Source organism: Aptenodytes patagonicus, chromosome 21 (genome assembly GCF_965638725.1).
Source record: "Aptenodytes patagonicus chromosome 21, bAptPat1.pri.cur, whole genome shotgun sequence".
NCBI lineage: Eukaryota > Metazoa > Chordata > Aves > Sphenisciformes > Spheniscidae > Aptenodytes > Aptenodytes patagonicus.
This window is the reverse complement of record NC_134969.1, coordinates 1,056,067-1,075,196: the sequence shown is the minus strand read 5'-3', so window position 1 is coordinate 1,075,196 and position 19,130 is coordinate 1,056,067. Positions and strand designations below refer to the sequence as shown.

At 46.5% G+C, this 19,130-nt stretch overlaps 1 protein-coding gene across 1 annotated transcript in view; it reads right to left on the bottom strand.

Moving 5' to 3' along the window:
* Nucleotides 1–19,130, bottom strand: part of GRIK3 (glutamate ionotropic receptor kainate type subunit 3) — a 120,845-nt gene that overhangs the window by 7,329 nt on the left and 94,386 nt on the right. Inside the window, exons 11-13 of the mRNA XM_076357268.1 lie at nucleotides 10,997–11,220; nucleotides 4,893–5,011; nucleotides 1,933–2,150 (exon numbers count right to left, since the gene is read on the bottom strand). Coding sequence (XP_076213383.1) covers nucleotides 1,933–2,150; nucleotides 4,893–5,011; nucleotides 10,997–11,220 — 561 coding nt within the window. The remainder of the gene's footprint in view (nucleotides 1–1,932; nucleotides 2,151–4,892; nucleotides 5,012–10,996; nucleotides 11,221–19,130) is intronic.

Here is a 19,130-nt window from a genome sequence, read left to right as displayed (position 1 = left end):
AACAACAATAATAATAAAAAAGAAAAAGGAAAATACACTGCATCAATAAACCCTGTTCTTCAGGCCCATTAGAAGCCTGAAGAATTAGTCTGATGGATAATGATATGAAACAATAAATATACTGTGGCCTTAATGATTTTTAATAAAGACAGTTTCCTTTTATTCCCATATAAAACTCTCATTGGAAAGAGTACTTAAAACACAACAGTAAAAGTCTGTCTTTTCCAAATAGCTGTTGTAGGTTTATATTGCTTTTGGAAGATAACACAACACATCTGACCATGCCAAAGACAAAACTGTCTGCACCAGCTCCACTGCAGAAAGCAAACTAACCAGCAGCAACTTGCTATTCTATGCAACATTTTCACTTCCCAGAATTAATTAAAGATCAAACCAAACAAAATCCTCCATGTTTCTTTAACAATCTGTGTTCCTGCCTGGCAAAGTAAGCATAGAGATTCAGAAAGTATAGTGGCTCCTTAACTGAGTCCTAGCCAAGAAACATTACAGAAGAATGCTGCTGTTTCTTGTTATTAAATATCAGCACATTGGCTTCCTTTAATGGGTCTTGGCAACTAAACTGCTGATGGCCTAGTCTAGCTGCCTTTACACTGTGCCTATTCAAATTACTGCAGTATTCCAGGCACAACCTGCTTTTTAAAGAATGAACTATGTTTGTCACACTTTGGCCCACGTATTTCCTTCTGAATTAGGGTGACCAGAGGGGAAAGGAATATTCCCCAATGCTGCTCGCTGCAGAGGTGCAGGGGGAGGCAGCCCCGTTCCTGCAGCCAAAGGCTGTGATCTGCCAGCGCTCCTGTTGCCTTGCTGACAAAGTGCCCAGGGAGAGCATCAGCGCCGATCGAGTGCTGCAGCGCTGGACCCTGAGCACGCTGCAGCCAGGCCTGAGCTCTGACCCGTGCTGCCTGGGGAGCGTGGCCGGGGCCTTGCACCGCCTGCATAGATAACTCCAAACCTGCCCTTGAAAGGCGGCTTTTTGAGTTCATCATTGAAGTTAAATTCTTCTCCAAGCCATGGTGATCATTCCTTAGATTAATCACCCCTCATTTCTATTCCTTTATTCTCTCACTCTTTTTTTTAAAGTGTGTTTTTACAGCCCAGTTGTGGTTTTAAAGGTCTTTTCAAGACTCTCAGTGTCTTTCCATTTTTGAGGCAATAGTGAAATATGAATGCTCTTAGCACCCTCCTCTGCAGTGTTGGCTAACTTCTGAAATCAATTATCCTTTAAAGAGAAGAAATTAATGTAATTTGATTCTGATGCATTGGTGGTGTTACCTTGCATAGGGTTTTGGAGGTTAATAAAATTTGACTACATTAATGTTGAATTCCTGAAGGACGAGAAAGATGTTTTGGCTGTAAAAAATACAGGTCAGGGAGGGTGCTTTGCAACATCTGTCCAGCTTTAGTTTTCATTTGTTCTCTTCTCTGTCCCTGAAGGCTGGCTGGGTCAGCCTCAAGGGCTCTGTGGAGCTGTTACTGCAGAGACAAGGAAGGAGCTGCAATGGGTGAGATGTGGAAATAGGGAAGATACTTCAGGGAATGTAAGATTTTTTTTCTGTAGGGCTTTAATATAAGATACACCTGTCCTGTTGGGCCTAATATGTGCTTCATTTTAGGGTGTCTGAGCCAATTTTGGGTACAGTCTCTGAAGCTGTAAAATCTATCAATTTTGTAATTGTAACTTCAATTAGCAATAGGGAGAGGGGAAATTAGTCATGATGTGAATCTAGGTAAGCTAAACTGACAGGGGTCAAAGTCTTGACAAGGATGCAAGACTGAAACAACCTGCTTATAAGGAGAATCAGTGGTGGCTTAGGAGGCTTTTTGTCTTTGGTTCTTTGTTCTCACTCCTGTTGGCCTGAGTGCGTTGCATCCCTGCCTGGATGGTAGAAAGCCTTTGCCTGGTCTCACCTTGAAGAAGGTCATAGTAGCTCCATCCTTCACTGCTCCATACTCTATTTTTGTCTGCTTTGCCAAGTCATCTGCCGAGTCGATGGGGGATTCCATCCTCTCCACCGTCAGGAAGGCGGCAAGGTTGGCCGTGTAGGACGAGATGATAATTAGGGTGAAGAACCACCATATGCCACCAATGATCCGTGTAGATAGTGCTTTGGGCATCAGCTCAGAGCCTGGAGTGGGAGACGGGGAAGGAGAAGGAGGGAAGAGGAAACAGAGAAAGGACATGTTTTATATATACATACATATATTATATACAAATGTATAAAGGATTAGGTTTCACTGTCAAAACTGTAATAGCTACATAATTAAAGCTAACTGGTTTTGAGGCAAATTATCCAGACATCTTGCATGCAAGGAAATCAGTGGGGTTTTTGTAGTATGTGCAGAAAAACCCTCTCCCTTTATTGCTGACCTTGGGTACAGTGCACAACTTACAGGAAACATTCAAACTGAAGTAATTAACTAGGCTGCTTTTATGAGATTTAAATAGCAAGCCATTTATGAACTTTTATGAGTGTTTTGTTCTGCTATTTAAAAAGTGGTTTGGTTTTATATGGATTACGTTTCAAAGGACTCACTCTAGGGAGTGTGTTCGAATACACAAGGTTTAAAAAAAAAATTAAACAGCGAGAGAAGGGAACTGTCGGGGTCCAGGACTTTGAATACTGGTTAGAAGTAGGGAAGCAGGAAATATTACAGCATAAAAGGTATAACAGGTCTGGAATGACTTTTATGGAGCAGACATGAAGGACTAAATGGGTTGTGCTATTTTTGTAATCGCCCAAGACACCTTTTAAAGCCAGGAAAGAGCTTTGGGTTTGAAACAATTGCGTTCAGAGGATATATCCAACCTGGAATTTGCAACAAAGATTGGGCTTTGCAAAGCAATTTTAAGCAGTGTGGCATCAAAGCATAGCGTGGAGTGTAGCTTTTCTCCTGTCTGAGTGCAGCAAGGAGGCACCAGGAAGCAGAGGAGCTTTGGATATCGAGGGCTGCTTTGGTTCTTCTCAAGATCCTTCTCTTGCCCTTTGATGCATTAGACAGTGTGACATCAGTCTAGCTTTGAAATATTTTCCTTCTTAGATGCAGAATAGAGTTAAAAAGGATACAGCTCTTTTCATTTATCAGTATCTGATAACAGGATGATTCATCCTGCTAAACCCTCGTGCTGGGAGCTGTCACTGTCCATCAGGGTAGCCGAGATCTGGGAAGAATCTCTATTACACACTGCAGCAGTGGCAGCAGGAGGAGCATGGAGCAGTAGCACTGTGCATGCTACCAAGCTGATGCTGTGGTTCTTTTGCTCTCTGGGTATAACTACTGATACATGGTAAATTAAAGTGTGACAAATGTTTGACATTTTCCACTTATTTCTATTCCTGGATTTTCTGCAATTAGATCACAGATGAATTTCGTTCCTTATTCAGAGCTGCTCACAAGCTCCCCCTCTGCTGTCTTCCTGACAGATTTACTCTATTCTTTCCATCTATATATATTCCATTTGCTCTATTCCATCCACATATATGAATGTGATCCAATCCATATCCCATTTCTAAGGTCCCTGTCATTGTGGTATCTTACACCAGTAACACTGAAAACGTTCAGTGTCGCACTCAGTGGCTGCCAGGCAGAGCTGCCTGGAGGAGCTCCTCACTGTCCGCTTTGACCCAGCAGCCTTTCCCCTGTGCTAGAGGGAGTTTCAGGCCATTTCACAATGTGCAGAATGACCAGATGAGGATAAAAATGGAGACAGACCAGAGGGCAAGATGTCCTGTCTTCTGTAAAAGTTGATTTAAAACAGAGCGAGCCAGGACAGAGATCCTGAAATTAAACAAATTACTTGAATTAACAGAAGTAGGAATTTACAGAATCTGTGGGATGCTGCTGAGTTTGGTGAATTAAACAGCTGAGGGAGACGAGGGCAGTGTTCCTCCTTGGGGCACGGTGGATGGGTGGATGCTCTGTGCACACCAGCAGCAGGACACGTGCGAACACACCACCGCTCCATCATCTAGCTCTGTGCTTCCAGATGGCAGACTCGGGAGCTGCTCCTTCTGACACCTGCCAGAGTGTGCACGCTTCATTAATAGTAATTATTGTTATGCAGTGGCACGTGTGTGCTGACAGCCAGCTGCAGCTCGCGGGGCTCTGCCTCGTGGGGCGAGCGATGAGTCTGTCCCCAGAGCTGTGGGGTGAGCTGTTGGGACACAGGGGCTTTGACCCATAGAAGGCAGAAAGTACAAACAGAAGCAGGTGTCAAAAAAAAAAAAGACTGAAAACCTCCGGCCTGCTCTGACGCAGAAGAAATCGGATGGCTTTCTTGGCATAAAAACCCTAGAGCTTTTCCTGGTGCCCCAGACAGGGCCCAGCCCTGGCACATGTTCCCCTCTGTCTCTCCATCCCTGCTGTGCAGGCGAACCGGCACGGCTCAGTGGGTGCCTGCATGGAGATGACGTTCAAAGTGAGTGAATAACAACAAACACAGTCGCCAAGAGCTCCTGAACTGCAGATTACAGCCAGTTCCCCCGATGAGATTATTGTCTTATTGGCCCTTTGCTGGCCGTGGCCCCAGCCAGAGGCTGCCTGCCGTGCACGCAGCTCCCCGGGGAGCAGCTCCCTTAGGCACTGCGGTGCCGTACGCACTTCTCCATCAGGAGCAGCAGGCGCTGAGCGCTTCCCAGCACAGCAGGTCCCAGGAGGTGCTGGAGGAGAGCTGCCTCCCCTCTCCCACACCTCACTGCCTTTCAGTGGGAAGCCGGGAGCTGGTGCTGAGGAGCGTTTCCGTGCCTGTTCAGATGTTTTATTTTGTTCCTGTCGCAAACAAAATAAATTTTGAATTTAAAAAGCCATGACAATAGGTCTGCGCTGGAGAACTGGCAGGAGGGTGTGTGGGCGGGGAGGTGCTGCCGTACCTTGCTGCATCAGTGCTCCCATCCCAAACCAGAAGCTGTTCAATAGGGTGAAGTTATTCTCCACGATGTCTGATCCTGGGTTGCAGGGATGAGCATCGTACCACTCGTATGGGCTGAACCTACAGCAGCATGTGGAAAGTGAGAGCTCGTTAGTTGGGATGTGGCATGACAAGACCCTAAAGGAACAGTAAAAAAAGAGCCATAGTACATTTCGTGCTGCTGTGCAGGGGTTGCTGCCTCCTTCGGTTGTGCGGCTTATTAAAGAAAAAGACAAATTCAGCTAAGATTTTCAGAAGTGACCGGCATGGCTGTAAGCCCCATGCCCTGCACTGCAGACAGCATAGAAACCTGGGAAGCCAGGTCCTTCTGAGGTATCTCAGGTTGCTTCCCCAAAGCCTTCAGTCATTTCAGATCATCTCTGCAACACTACATCACACGACAGCAACTGGAGCTCACAACTATGGGATGGGATGCGGTGCAGACATGTGACCTCTAGCCCGAGTATGGAACAGTTCCATAATGTGGGGAAAAATGGCATTTCTAGATCGACTGAGGAGAGATGCTGCAGTGGTTCTGCAGCGGTAGCTGGGACAAACCATGGTATTTCAGGGGCTTTCCTGCTAATGCATATGGGAATTGGGGTGGGATTTAGCTAGGTGAGAAGCAGAACTTTCCACTGTTCTGACAAGCAGGAATCCTGCACGGTCGGGGCACTAGTACAACAGTGGAAATTGGTGTAGGTTCAGCATGGACTGCCACAATGCTCAGCCCCATTGCAGGTGGTGGGAGAACACTTATTCCCAGTGGGGGCATATTTCCATGGACAGCGCTGTAGTTCTTGGGCAAAACTGAGGGAATTTTCTATGATCATCTCTCTGCACATCCTGCCTAAGATAGGTAGGCAAGCACTGCCGTGAATGTAGCCCTTTTGGCCAGGATCTGGGGAGGAGGATGCTCAACAGGAGACGCTAATATTTTTAGAGCTGTTTATTTACATTTTCTAAGAGTCCCAAATTTTGCTGAGATTAAATTAAAAACATAATTGGTATAATTGCTTTTGAACCAGGCATTAATTATCATCTCTGCTTCCTTCTGAAATCCCTGTAGCTTCACAAACAGCCCTTTCTCAAAGCCCAGCCCACAGTTTGTATTAGGAGATACTTCTTTCTGTAATTCTCTGCCAGACATGCTGCTACCCAAGGAGACGTCTTGTTGCTTAATTTCAGACAGTTGGATGTATTTGGAGAAAAGGGCCACAGCTCTCTCCAAGGTGCCCCATGGCACAAAAACTCCCCAAGCAAACAGCTACCCCCGCCTCTTCTCTGTGGAGTCACACAGAGACTGTGAGACTCCCCTCGGACCCTGACATGTGGGGACGTTCCACGAACATGGAGCTGTGGTCCCCGAGCACAGGAACCGAGCGGGGTGAAGCAGAGGAGGGTGTCCGCAGGGAAGACCCCATCACGGGGGACAGACTAGGTGCAACACACAGGACTTGTGGTCTTAGAAAAGTTCATTCTAGGTGCATCTGTCCCACTTCTTGCTTCTATTTTCCACATGCAAGATAGAGGGTAATGACCTCTCCTTTCCCCCCCCTTTTATCTTGCCTTTCTGCAGTGGGGACCATTGCCCACTCTGGGTTTGCAGAGTGCAGAACCAGAGGCCTCGCCCAGGCTTGTTTGTCTGGGTAATGGCTGGGCTGTTGCCCACCTTCTTCATTTTTAAATAAGAGAAAATCAGAAAGGAAAACAAGAATCAGGCTGAATTCAGACCTGGCTTTACATGCTGCCTATTCCTTTAAACTTGCTGTAGATTTATGCCAGAGGTGTATAAAGGATGGTGCCTAAGCCCTTTCTGTCGAATAAAGCCCAGAGTTCAAGAATTAGATGAAAACTTTCTTGGGCTGCCAATGAAAGAATATGAAACAGAAAGGGAATTGGTAAGATCAAATGAGCCTGACAAGATGACACACTGAAGAACTTCAAGGTCTCTGAGTGAAAACCTACTGGTGCTGCTCAAATTACAGAGAAATATTCAGAAAACTGCAAAGCAGTGACGAGAGTCTTCAGTGCTTGAAAAGCGAGTGGGACCATTAGTGGAAACAGAGGGGTAATGAAGGAAGAAGCAAGTGGAGCTCGTTGACCCCATATAGCTGGAGCCATAATAAATGGGGGCTGCTCAGGATTCACTGTGGGCTGGCTTCCCTCTTCCTCAGGTGCAAAACAGGATCTGAGAAATATTTCATCAAAAACAATGATTATTTTCTTGGTCTTGGCCTTTTTGGCAGGGAAACAGGGGAGCATTTCAAAGAAGGTTTAAAGATCTAACAGAAAATACTTTTGAGTCTAAATTGCATCTCCAGAGAAATTTCTTATGGATGACCCAGTCCTCATTGCAATTAGGATGAATATTAAACCCACCTGCCCTGCTGTGCACCCAAGGGTGATTAGCTATAATTTGAAGGCTGTAGGAGTCTGAGGAGGGGTGACAATTCAAATCAGCCAGCTGCACAGCCCACTTGCAACCTCACACCAGAGTTACCAGACAAATTACCCCCACAAAGCCTTATAAATTGCTAGTGTTTATGGCTCTTTGGGGGCTGCAGTGGTTAGGAGCAGAGGCTCCATCAATAACTAAGAAAGACTGATTAAAAGGGGAGATGGATCAAATACATCCTTTGCCTGCCTCTAAATAGTCCCTAAGTTGGTTTTAAGTGGCATTGACCTATGATTATAGCATCAGCAGAGGACTCTGGTGCCTAGTTCAGGAGACTCATGTCTTTGAATTAAAGCTTTGCTATTTTGACTGTGGTTTTCTACTGAGAATTGAGTTTTAGAGGCCTTGCTGGGGTCAAAAGCAGATATTGTTTCCATTACTTCTGAATGCAGTAAATATTTTCCCCATGAAATCTCTTGCTCTTCATCTCTGTGTTAGAAGATCATTCCTGCAGAACCTTAATTACACCGAATGCTTGGTGTTCTTTAAAAGAACAGGAAGACAGAAGAAATGTCAGGAGGAAAACGTGTGAAAAAGAAACTGTAATTGCAATATTTTATAGGTTCAATTTCAGCCAAAAAATAGTCTGATGAGGAAAAACTGTTGTATTACATCATAACTGCTATGATGTAGAGAGATTATGAGGCTCGTTTAAGAACAAAAACAGAGACTAAAGCACAGTTCTTCAGGCTTTCATCCCTCAACGCCAGCCACAAAGCCCAGCACAGCAAGTGGTTCAGACCCTCTTGTGTTCATCGTGCCAGGGCGGTCACCAGAGGGGTGTTAAAACAGACACTCAGTTCCTGAGTGCGACTGCCGTGTGTCCGGGCACATGCAGGGGACTGGGTTAGCACAGATCCTCACCTCTCTAGGCAGCGAGTGCCCTCCAGGGCAGGGCAGGGGGGATTATTGGGCTGGTACCCTGGTTGGGGTGCCTGGGCACCCGACTCGGTGGATCAGGGCAGGCGCTGTGTGCACATCGCTGCCGACAGCGGGATGGGCTGCCCGAGGCTGGGCAGCCCTGCTGCTCTCTGAACAGAGCATCTAGATTTTCTGGTCTATAAAAAGTGGCTTCTAAGGTGTTTTCACATCAGGGCCTGTCCTAGCATTTCCTTCAACCTTTTCTCAGTATTTACAGCAATGAATTTCACGTGCAGATACAATTTGCACATTTACCATGCTTTGAAAGTGGGATCTGGACAATTTGCGCTGGATTTAGCCATTATGTGAGTCTGGAAAAATAAACTCATAAATGTAAAATTGTATTTGAATTGTCATTCCGAGCCGCACAAGCAGTCTAATACTTTATGGCATCAGAGCCAAAGACGTTATGGCAGCAGAGCCCATCTAGCTATGTTCTGCATGGCTAACAGAGACATAAAGTGAAGGAGTTCTATCAGTCATCACAATATTTTTCTTTTCCATAATTACCTCGGGTTCATTTTCCCAGACGAGTATCTTTTCCTGCTGAGAGCGTCTGGTTCCTCTCTAGCACAAAGCAAAACTGCCGAGGACCTCATCCTGCCCCGCTGGAGTCCCCAGCAGTCTTCCCAGGGGCTTCAGCTGGGGCAGGACAAAGCCAGCAGCAGTGTTTTGCCAAACTGTCCTGCATTTTGTGTGCCCAGCAGTGGTGCCTGCCTGCAGCTGCAGCGCATCTGCAGGGCAGAGCTGGTGGGAAGGTGGAGCGATGTGTTGATGGCAACGCGACTCTCGGCCTCTTACAGTGTAGTAATAACAAGTGCTACTGTTTCTGTGCGTTACACCACCTGCTTGCTGAAATGATCTGTTAGGTTGTTTTTATGAGTTGCTGTTTGTACTGCAATGCTATGAGAGCCCAGGCCTGTGCTCCCAGCGGGCACTGTGCAAACAGCCTGCAAAGCCATCCGTGCTCAGACAGCTTCTGTGGGACCTCAGGAAAGCGCCTGGAAACCTGGTGTATCTCCATTTGATAGAGGTGCATTGCAAAGGCTAGGGAGGAGAACGATTGCAGTTCAAATCTTGAACATGGAAGGTCTTCTGTGTTCTCTAAGAGCAAAGTGCAACCTCTCCGGCTCTGCACCTCTGCAGAGGAAGGACCAGGCGATGTAGCTGCTTCACCATCCCAGATGGTTTGGAGCACTAATACTGTCTGCTAAGCCGAGTTTACTTTGACAACTGCTGTTACATGTAATTAGGATATTACATAGTAAACTCAGGAAATCATCTCTAAATGCCTCCGTGGACCTGAGGGATGTTGAAAATTGCAGATTTGTTGTAACATGAGGGTTAATGGATTCTGCTTGCTGCAGTTTCATATTTAATCTTTACTTTGACTGTCTGATTGATGTCAGTGGATTAGATAGAAGCTGGTTTCTGAAGGATGCTCAGAGAAAAACACAGCATAGCAGCCCTTGGAGGGAGAGGGTCTGCACAGAGCCCCGGTCCAAGGTGTGGGGTCAGCAGGGAGGTTTCTGAAGGCACCACTGGCATAACTTGAACTGGAAGAAATGAGAAATGAGTGTCTAACTGCAGAGTGTGCTTAGGAAACTTCCCTGGGCATGGTGTTTATGCAAAATATTTAAGCATCCAGCGAGGGCTGTGCGTGGCCGGGGAGGGCGGCTGCCCAGCAGGAGGGAGGCAGGTGCTTTGTTTTGGTTTGAAAAGGTGGAATCACGTATCGAGAGCAGCCCTGGACTGTGCATTTCATCAAAGACTCTGTGAAATTAATAACACATGCAAATATATGCAAATTATGCTGCTTTTAAATATAGGGGTTTTAAACATGCTAATTAGATGCATATTAATTTTGTAAACAGACACATTGTCTGATCCGTAGCAACAGGTTCTCCATTCTTTTGATATAGGGAAGGGTTTGTGGGGGCTTTGCTGGCGGAGGGTTCAGAGGCAGGAGCTGAAAATGATGCGGGACGTGGACGGGAGCTTTGTGTCCAGGACACAGCGGAGAGGCTGAGCTGCTCCCTGGAGAAGGTGGGTGAGAAGTGACCTGACAGGAGCATGAATGGTGGATGATACAGAGTAGGAAAATTACCCTTCGCTTTACCAGGGAGGTGCTAATGAAATGGAAAGGCAATAAAATTTCTAAAATCATAAAAGAAAGCACATTTTAGAATTCTTTTGTACTGGAAGCCTACTAAATCTGTGGAACTGCCTGCCCTGATACAGCAAAAGAGGCTTACAGGTTTATGTTAATAAAGCAAACAAACACAAGCACATTTAGTATGGTAAAGCGGTACAAAGGATATAACACAGGCTGGAGCTAGCAAAGAAGGAAACAAATTTCCCCTGTGGCTAGCTCATCTTTAATTTTCACCACAGGGTTTGTATCACCTCTACAGCCACTCTGAGATGCAGGTCCAAAAGGGAACAGAGCACAGGAGTCTGGCAGTCATGAGCAACCCCACGCCAAGAGACCAGCCTGACTTTGTGTAATGGACCAAAAGTAATTTCATTAATGACACAGATTTAATGCTGCGGCTCCCACTGGGTGGTTGGATCCCTGCGACACACCAGGCAGCAAAACGGATCTGAGCGTGGGGAGGGCGTCTTGTCACATGGCAGCAGATGTGGCCTGATGGCAGTTGGGTGGGATGGCACCGGCGTCCCCTTACCTGGCTATGACAAACAGCACGCAGCTGACCCCCAGGTAGGCAAGGAGGATGTACATCCAAATGTCAGGAGACAGGGGGTTGAGGAAGGAGAACACGCTGGGGTTGGTCCCATTGGGCTTCCGGTACAAGATGCTGACCCCCAGGGTCATAAAGGGCTTGGAGAAGTCTATTGCTTTCTCCCGAACGTGGGTGATGGTGAGAGGAGCAACGGCCAGATCAGCTTTCTGTGCGCAACGCAGGGAGAGAGAGAGAAAGAAGGCATTAGAAACCGAGGCATTTCCATCCCCTTAGAAACACCCACAGCAGTCACACTGCAGTATTGGGCCAAAAAAACCCCAAAGTGCAGCCCTGGGGTTCCCCCTTCCCTTTGCGCATGGGGTATGTCTGCCCTGTGCCTCTGCCTGAGCCAGGCTGGACCTCCTGCCCCCCTTTCCAGTGCAGGCAGGGCCCTCTGTGCCTGGCACAGGATGGACTCCATGTAACTGCTTCCCTTCAGACCTGCAGCCTTGCTGTACAGGCAAACACAAAGCTGTCTTCAGAGCTGCACTGCATTGCACACAAATGGTATTTGGGCAGCTTTCTGTGAGCTCTGCTCCGAAGCCCTCTCGGTAAGGGACCAAGGACTGGTCTATGTGCATTAGGCACAAGAACGCCCGAGATAGGACAGGTGGAAGGTGGAATTGATATAATACGGTCCAGTTATCACAAACACTTCTCATCACCTAAACAAAACCCCAACGCAGATGCAGGGTCCCCAAAGCACGCTGGGCGATGGTGTGGATGTGTTTACCATCTTTAGGAGAGTTGTTCCTGATTTAAATCGGCGAGGTAGAGAGCAAAATATGGTCTACTGTTTGCTAATTGTACTCTATGACTTTCATTGTATAGATTTTCGGCTGATGTTAGCTACCGACATACAGCGCAGACAACAGGTCTTACAGTCTCTGCAGCTTTTGCCCAGATGCAATGAGCTCATGTTGATAGGCTCTTCTAAGATGGTTGGAACAATTATATCTTAAAGTGGTATAAAACATCTGCAATCCTCGCTGTGCTTGCATCTTGCCACAGAACTCTCTACAACAGGAGTTTGCTGTGTGCAAATCCCACCGTTTGCAGAGATAATTTGTTTTTGTTGGCCTTCCTTTCAATGTTGCTGTGAGAGGAGAAAGTTGCAGGGGGAGACCACTCCAGAATGAAGGTGCAGGAAGTAATGTTGTAGCAGCATGAGGTAAAAGGTTGAATTTCTTTCCCCTCAGTTGACTTCATGATACAACTTGAAAGGCTCATTCTAAGGAAGCTGTGGTGTAGGGTAAGAGAGCTGCTGTTTGGGAATGCTTGCAAGCGTGCCTGGCTGGTGGGAGTGAGAAACCATCGCATGGTTCCCGTGCAAGATTTATTTAACATCTGATTCTGAAAATTAAAATTCTAAATGAACCATGAGTGATAATTACCTAGAGATATAGTAGATTTGTCATTACTTGCAAACTTCAAATCAATATTGGCTGCCTTGCTAGAGCATGCTTTATTCCAACAGAAACTCTGGGTTCACTGTAGAAATTGGTGAAGATCTGGCCTGTGTTGTGGAGCAAGGTCAGACTAATGATCTCGTTTGACCTTGCAAATCTGTGACGAAAGTCAGTGGAATATTTTTAAATACAGGAATCTGGGCCTTTTTCTATAAGAAGAGTTTCTACATGAGCTTTTATCTGTTACATAAATATGTGTGTGTGCGTATGAAAGGGTCTCCTCTCCAAAGAATGTAGCTTTAGAGGTCCTGAACAGAAGAGTTTCAGGAATTTTCTAACAAGGGTAAAAACACGTATTTTTTTCTAACATGGTTCTTTAGCCGAGCCCTGGTTGGTTCCCTTTCCTTGTCACTTTCCAAATGGAAATATATTTTTAAATCAGCTTGGTACAGAAAGTGTCCTTTTCAATCACTGGCATTTGTCAAAACTTAGAGAAAATGGAAACAATATTTTCCCAATGAGCCCTTTTGTGCCAGCTGTGGCTGTGGTGACATTGATGAAAAGTGAAGGACAGTGGTTTTTAGGAGTGGACAGGCAATGCTGGCTGCCCAGCTTGAGATAGTGAAGTTCTGCATCTCAGGAGCAGAGTCCGCATCCATGGTACCGTCCTGGCGGAGGATGCCCGGCAGGTTTGTAGCTCAGCTGCTCTCCCCACGTTACAGCACACTTGAGAATTTCGGCTTATCAGTCTCCAAAGTCACAAGGCAGAAATGGCAAAAGAAATGCAGCATTTCAGCTTCTCCATCACTTCTGTGTGAGTGTTCTGACCCAACAGGGAAAACCGAAGGAGATATTGAAGGATTTGGCTATGGATTTTTCTGAAGGAGGAAACAAATGATCAGTTCTGTGGTCAGTGCTCGCTAGCAACTGCCTGTCTGAAAGATCCTAAGCCAAATTTGTCAGAATGAAATAGCAAGCTAAATAACAGCTAGGAGTTTATGCTTTACCACAGAAAATGAAGAGAGAGAGAAATCTGCATGGATGCCCAAGGATCAAAACGCTTTTAGTGCAGAAATAAAATTTTACTGTGTCATTTCAGCAGCTCCTGTGAGTTGATCACAGCCCCGTGTCCTTGGCAGTAAATGTCACACGCAGGCAGAATGGAGCATGTATTAGGGAGCCCAGTCTGGTGTGGTGTCCTGAGCTATTAAAGGCAGTACGGGGCTGCACTTTGATAACCTTTTTATCAATGCAGATTTTTCTGAAGGTGGCCTCTAATTAAGGGTTTGCTGACTGAGAGGATCTAAATCAAAACCCACCAAGGGTGAAGTTTTCATTTGTCATGCTCTGACATTACAAACCGGGAAGTCAATTATCAGGCCCTGACTGCTTCCTTCCCTCAGCCCCAACTTTTATGCTGTTGCACAGTAAGAGGTTTTATTAAAAATGAGGAATTATAGCAAGTGCCAGTGGCTTAAAGGCCCTTATCCAGCAAAACCACTTAAGCCCACGCTTCTGTTTTACTGGAGCTTGCGCACCTTCCAAGTCTTATGCACGTTCCTAAGTGTTCTGCTGAACTGAGGCCAAAAAGATGAATTTTGCCAAGGCAGCTACACACCAAATGCAGACACTTCTCTAACACACCTTGAAGGGTTTGAATCTCCTTATTCACCCAGTGTTACCGCGTTTTCACTTGGGTGGAACTGACACGGGTTCACCAGGTGTTCAGTGGATGGAGAATTGTATTCTCTGCAGAGATATTTGGCTTTTATCAGAAAATGCTGTCTTATCTTCAAGTTCTCAGTTATCACGGGAATGTGGCCTGTGGGTCAGAACAGCTTTTGCACAGCCACGGTTACTGTAGAAATTCTGCAGCATCCGACCTCCGCCAGAGGAAAGCTGCGTGTGACGGCCAGTCACAGCAGAGCCCACAAACAGCATAAGCACCAAGATAAATATTTATTCAAGAAAATAAGCTGCCTCTGTGCTTATTTTGCCAATCCGAGTTAGGTATTTACATAAACTAATAATGTGTGTGTTGCCTGAGAGGCAGGCAAATAGTGCATATTTTACTTATTTAATTGTTATTCAGGTGTTGGTCTGGCAGCATCGACACTTTCATCTCTCAGTCTCTTTTGCCACCACCACTGCCAGCGCTGGGGCGCCAGCGCTGTTCTGCTCTTCTGTTCCCACCGCCCTGCATCAGGTCCCATCTCTGCACCCCTCTCTGCTTTGCCTGCTCGGCTGCTGTGCCATGCTCCTGCACCCTGTCCCCCCATGGGTCTGCTGCGTGCTGGCCTCACTCCTGCATCTTTCTGCATCTTTCCCTGCGGCGGAGCCAGCACCCAGGCATCCTTGGGCACAGACATCCCGGAGCGCTGGGGGACAACAAGGCCAGGCACAGCTGAGGCAGCCGGTCTGTCTTGCAGCCCGTGGCTTGGAGATAAGAGGGGCTGCTACTTTAGCAGGCGACCGAGTGCTCTGCAGAGAGCCCTGTGCCCGCAGCCCTCCCCTCTCGCTGGCCAGGGATAGGAAAGCACTCAGCGTGAGAAGTGATGCTCGAGGGAGAGCAAGGTCATGCCCGGCAGCATCCCAGACGCGCCTTGGCCTGCCACCGCATGCACCGTGCACAGGGGAGTCAGCGTTAATTGTCTGACTCCAGCTCTTAATGGCTGCTCTTACAATTTCAGTCCTAATTTAGACATAATTTTTGTCAATGAATTTCTTTAATATCAGTGGTGAATTAAGAACAGATGTCGGCAGGGAAAACCTAGCTGTAAGCTGAAGAGGAGAAATGAGGACCATGAAGTCCTGTTGGGCCTCTTGTAATCTTTTCTTTAGGGAAGTTCCTCAGAGACAGAACTACCATTAATTGTACCTAAGAGATGTCAAAGGCTGTAGGATCCCAGTGAGAACAGACATATTTTTAGAGACAAGCTCTATCCTATGAATTACTGGCAGGTGAGCAAGCCAGGGGAGGGAAAGGCAGGTCCAGAGAGACCTGCAGAAGCAAGCAGAGAACTCAGGGCTCCCAACATACACTTCAGTATGCTTCCATCACCTGGATCGCTGAATATGATAAATATGAATCCCCCCAATTAACAATGCTGAGCACAAAGGGAGAAAATGCAGCCAGCTGTTCTGGCTTATTTCTATCTCCTCCCTAATGCTGAGTTCATGCAGTGTATAAACAAGAGATGGAGGACACTTCATCCAACGAAATTGGTTTTTTCCTATTCCTGGGCCAGTGGCTTCCAAATGAATCCCCAGCTCACGGCACTTGAAATAAACATCCACCAGTGCAGGAACATTAATGGGAATGTGGCAATGTGGTGCAGTATGTATTTCTGCCAGAATTTACTGTCAATAAATGCCCATTTATTGTGAAAGTGTTAAATCAACTGTCATAAATCGTCCCTAAGGATAGATATTACATCTTCTCTATAGTTACCATTGGCAGGGATTTCCATTAGAAACCCTATTATTTTTCATACCTTTTTTATTCCCACATGAAGTTTCAGGTTGAATAGAAATTTGATACGCACTGTCTCAGCAGAAGACAAGTTTTATTTGTGAACAAGTCTGTGCAAAACGTCCAGAACAACTCATTTTGCTGGTTCTATGTGATTCTGCCCACAAACAGTAGGGAAGATTTGCAGGCGTTGTTTTGCCAGACAACTAGAATTTATAAATCAGAATGGATGTGCCACAATGCACAGTGTAGTTTTGCTTGTATCAATAATAATTTCTGCGAATAAACATCAATAACAGTTCACTACTGATGAAAGGAGGAGATTTGACAGTTGCCAGGTTCCCCGTATATTAGGGATGCAGGGCACAGGAGCTTCTCTGTGTCACCTGGGTGCCCCAAACCTCCCCAAATGCCAGTGTTGTGAGCGAGTTCAGCTTTCATGGCCCATCTGATTGAGGCTCCTCTGCAGGAGCGGCCAGGGAGAGTGACAATAAGCAACCAGCTGCAGTGAGGAAAGAGTCTAGTTCTCCAGGCAATGGACTGAACTCCCCCAGAATAGGGACTTTTTTGTGATGAAGGACGAGCAGCAGATGAAAAGCAGTAGGGCAGGGCTTTTTGCATCTAACTGCACGAGGCTGTCTCTTCCAGATCTGCTGCTGGGGACCTGGAAGACAGGGTCATGCTGTGAGCTGCTCTGACTGCTGTTGCTTTTCCTGTTTAAGCTTAAGGCCAAACTAGAAACAAAGCAATTTTACAAAGGATCATAGCCTAAGGCATTACTGCCTATGGCCAGGCATGTCTGGATTGGAGAGGACAGGGAAAGGAGGATGATGCGAGACTCCAAAACAAACCACCAGAGGTCTGTGCGTAAACAGCCCGTCCTCCGTCATGTGCTCTGTGATTTACACCTTTGCGTGGTAGGCCCCATCATCCCTGAAGCACTATAATTATATACCTACCTGAGCTACCCTGCCTGCCACCTACACCCAGCTCCTCTCTGGCTGTATTTCCCAGCCCAGCAGAAGGCCATCCTGAGTGATGGGCTGCCCCTTGCTTTGCCCATCTCCTTTTCACTGAATTTCAGCCTTGGATCGGGCTATTCCTGGTACACAGCATCTGCCGCTCCCATGGCTTTCAGCCCTTCCAAGTGATAACAATCACCATTTTAGCCTCTTATTTCACCTCAGGAGCACCCTCTCCTATGCACAGGACATTCAACCAAGCCTGCACATCGGCTCAGCCCACCAGAGCTGGTGCATCACAGCAGTCCTGGGGGGCTCAGTATCAGATGCACGAGTTAAGTGGGTCTTCAGCAATGCACAGACTTTCTGCATAGAGTTAATCCTGGCCTGGGTGTTTGGACCTCACAAAATCCTACCTGCTTTATGCTCCCACCTCAATGATCCCAATTCTTTTATGAGAAGGAGACACTGAATACGGAGGAAAGCCAGCCCAGATATCAAACTCGCAGTGTGGGCAGCCCATCACTACAACTTTGTTTGAATGCTGTCTCCAACACTTTTCCTACTAGGTGTGAAATAAGTTTGAACTTTCCCATTGCAACATGCCAATTGGTTGTTCCTTTCCCCACACAATTTGAAGATGCTTTGCTGCTGAGGAAGGACCCCATCTGGTTGCAGTTTCACTTTTTAATGCTTTACATAAACAGTGCTATAAAAAGCAATGACATGCAGACAAAGAAAATAATGGCTTCATATGGGGTTTGGGCAATAGTTATAAATCACTCCAAGGCGTGCACCCAACCACACCTGTTAGGAAGCAGAGTTCAAACTTGATGCTACAGTAAAACTTGAAAGAAGAAGGGATTTGGTCCTTTCCTGTTGCTGTATGTTAATTTGCTTTTTAAATAGTTAGCCAAGAAATACTTTAATGCAGGTTGACCATGAATTTCATGTTACTTAATGACATTGTTCCGCATACCTTCTTCTTGGTCCGTCTCTTTTAGCTGACCACAGCTTTGGGAATGGCTGAAAGCCTCTTGAGAGCCCTATAACATCTTGCAGGACATTGGAAGTGGCGTGGTTCAGACTAAATGACTGTCTGGCTCCTATTCCCTGTATCTTCTTTCCTGCTTTGGGGCGATTTACTTCTTCAGAGCCCTGCACTACAGATGCTGTGGTGAAAGCCACAGACTCTGCTCCCGGCAACGGGTGTGAGACCGCGGGAGGCTGTGCCCCGCAGCACGCTGCCAAGGTTCGCAGCCTGTGCTCTGCATCTCTTCGTATCTGTGTCACACGCATCACTCAGAGCGACAAAGCACCAGTCTCTTCCGCTGGGATGCTGAGTGTCACTTGTCTAACTTAGCAAGGCTGTTGCGTAAGAGACTATGAAATCTGTATTTTGAGCTCTATGGAGTTTTCTGGAAGCAAAAATACAAAGGCAGGTTTGCACAGCCTGTGGCATATTCCCCTGTGAGACACAGCGTCCTGCTCCCCCAAGGGCTGTCCTTGTATGCCCTTGCCGCACTTCCCGCCTCTCCAGGGTGAGCCATCTAAGGACTACAGCGCTCTTCGCAAACTGATTAAGCATCACTTTGTCCCTATAAGGGACATAATCATTATCATCTGCATTTTACAGATGGAGGAAGTATTGCACAGAAGCAACTTGTCCAATGTCATTTAGGGCAGACAAGCCAAATCCGGAAACACAACCTAGATCCCTGAGCCCCAGCTCCACAGTCTCACCGCCAGACAATGCTCTGTTATCTGTTCACAGCGAAGCTCATTTACTGAAGTGACTCACCCAGCAAATACCTTCTTCTCAGATGAACTGTTAGAGCATCACAGCTGCTACGTACGCGGGATAATTTTTGTCTCTTTTCTGCTTAGGCAATGTTTTCAAAATGTAGCCAGGAATATGAGAGGTGGTCCAAGGGCTGCACCACTTGAGCAGGATATTCAGGAGGAGAGAGCTGTGTTATAGCTCTAGGACAGCTTATACTGCTGCCTGTGCTGCAGAGATCATAGATTAATTTTGTCCTGATCTTTTCTTCCAGAGACCTTTTCTGGGAATAAGAGATTCATAAAAACACCAGCTTTCCTCACCTCCCTAACTGGGCTTCTGGGATCACAGGATGTGCTGGAGGCAAAATACCTAATTAGGAAACTGAGCAACCTCTGGCCGCGAGTTGAGGTTTCAGACTAGGTGACTTTTTGGTGACTGCGAGAGTAAAGCT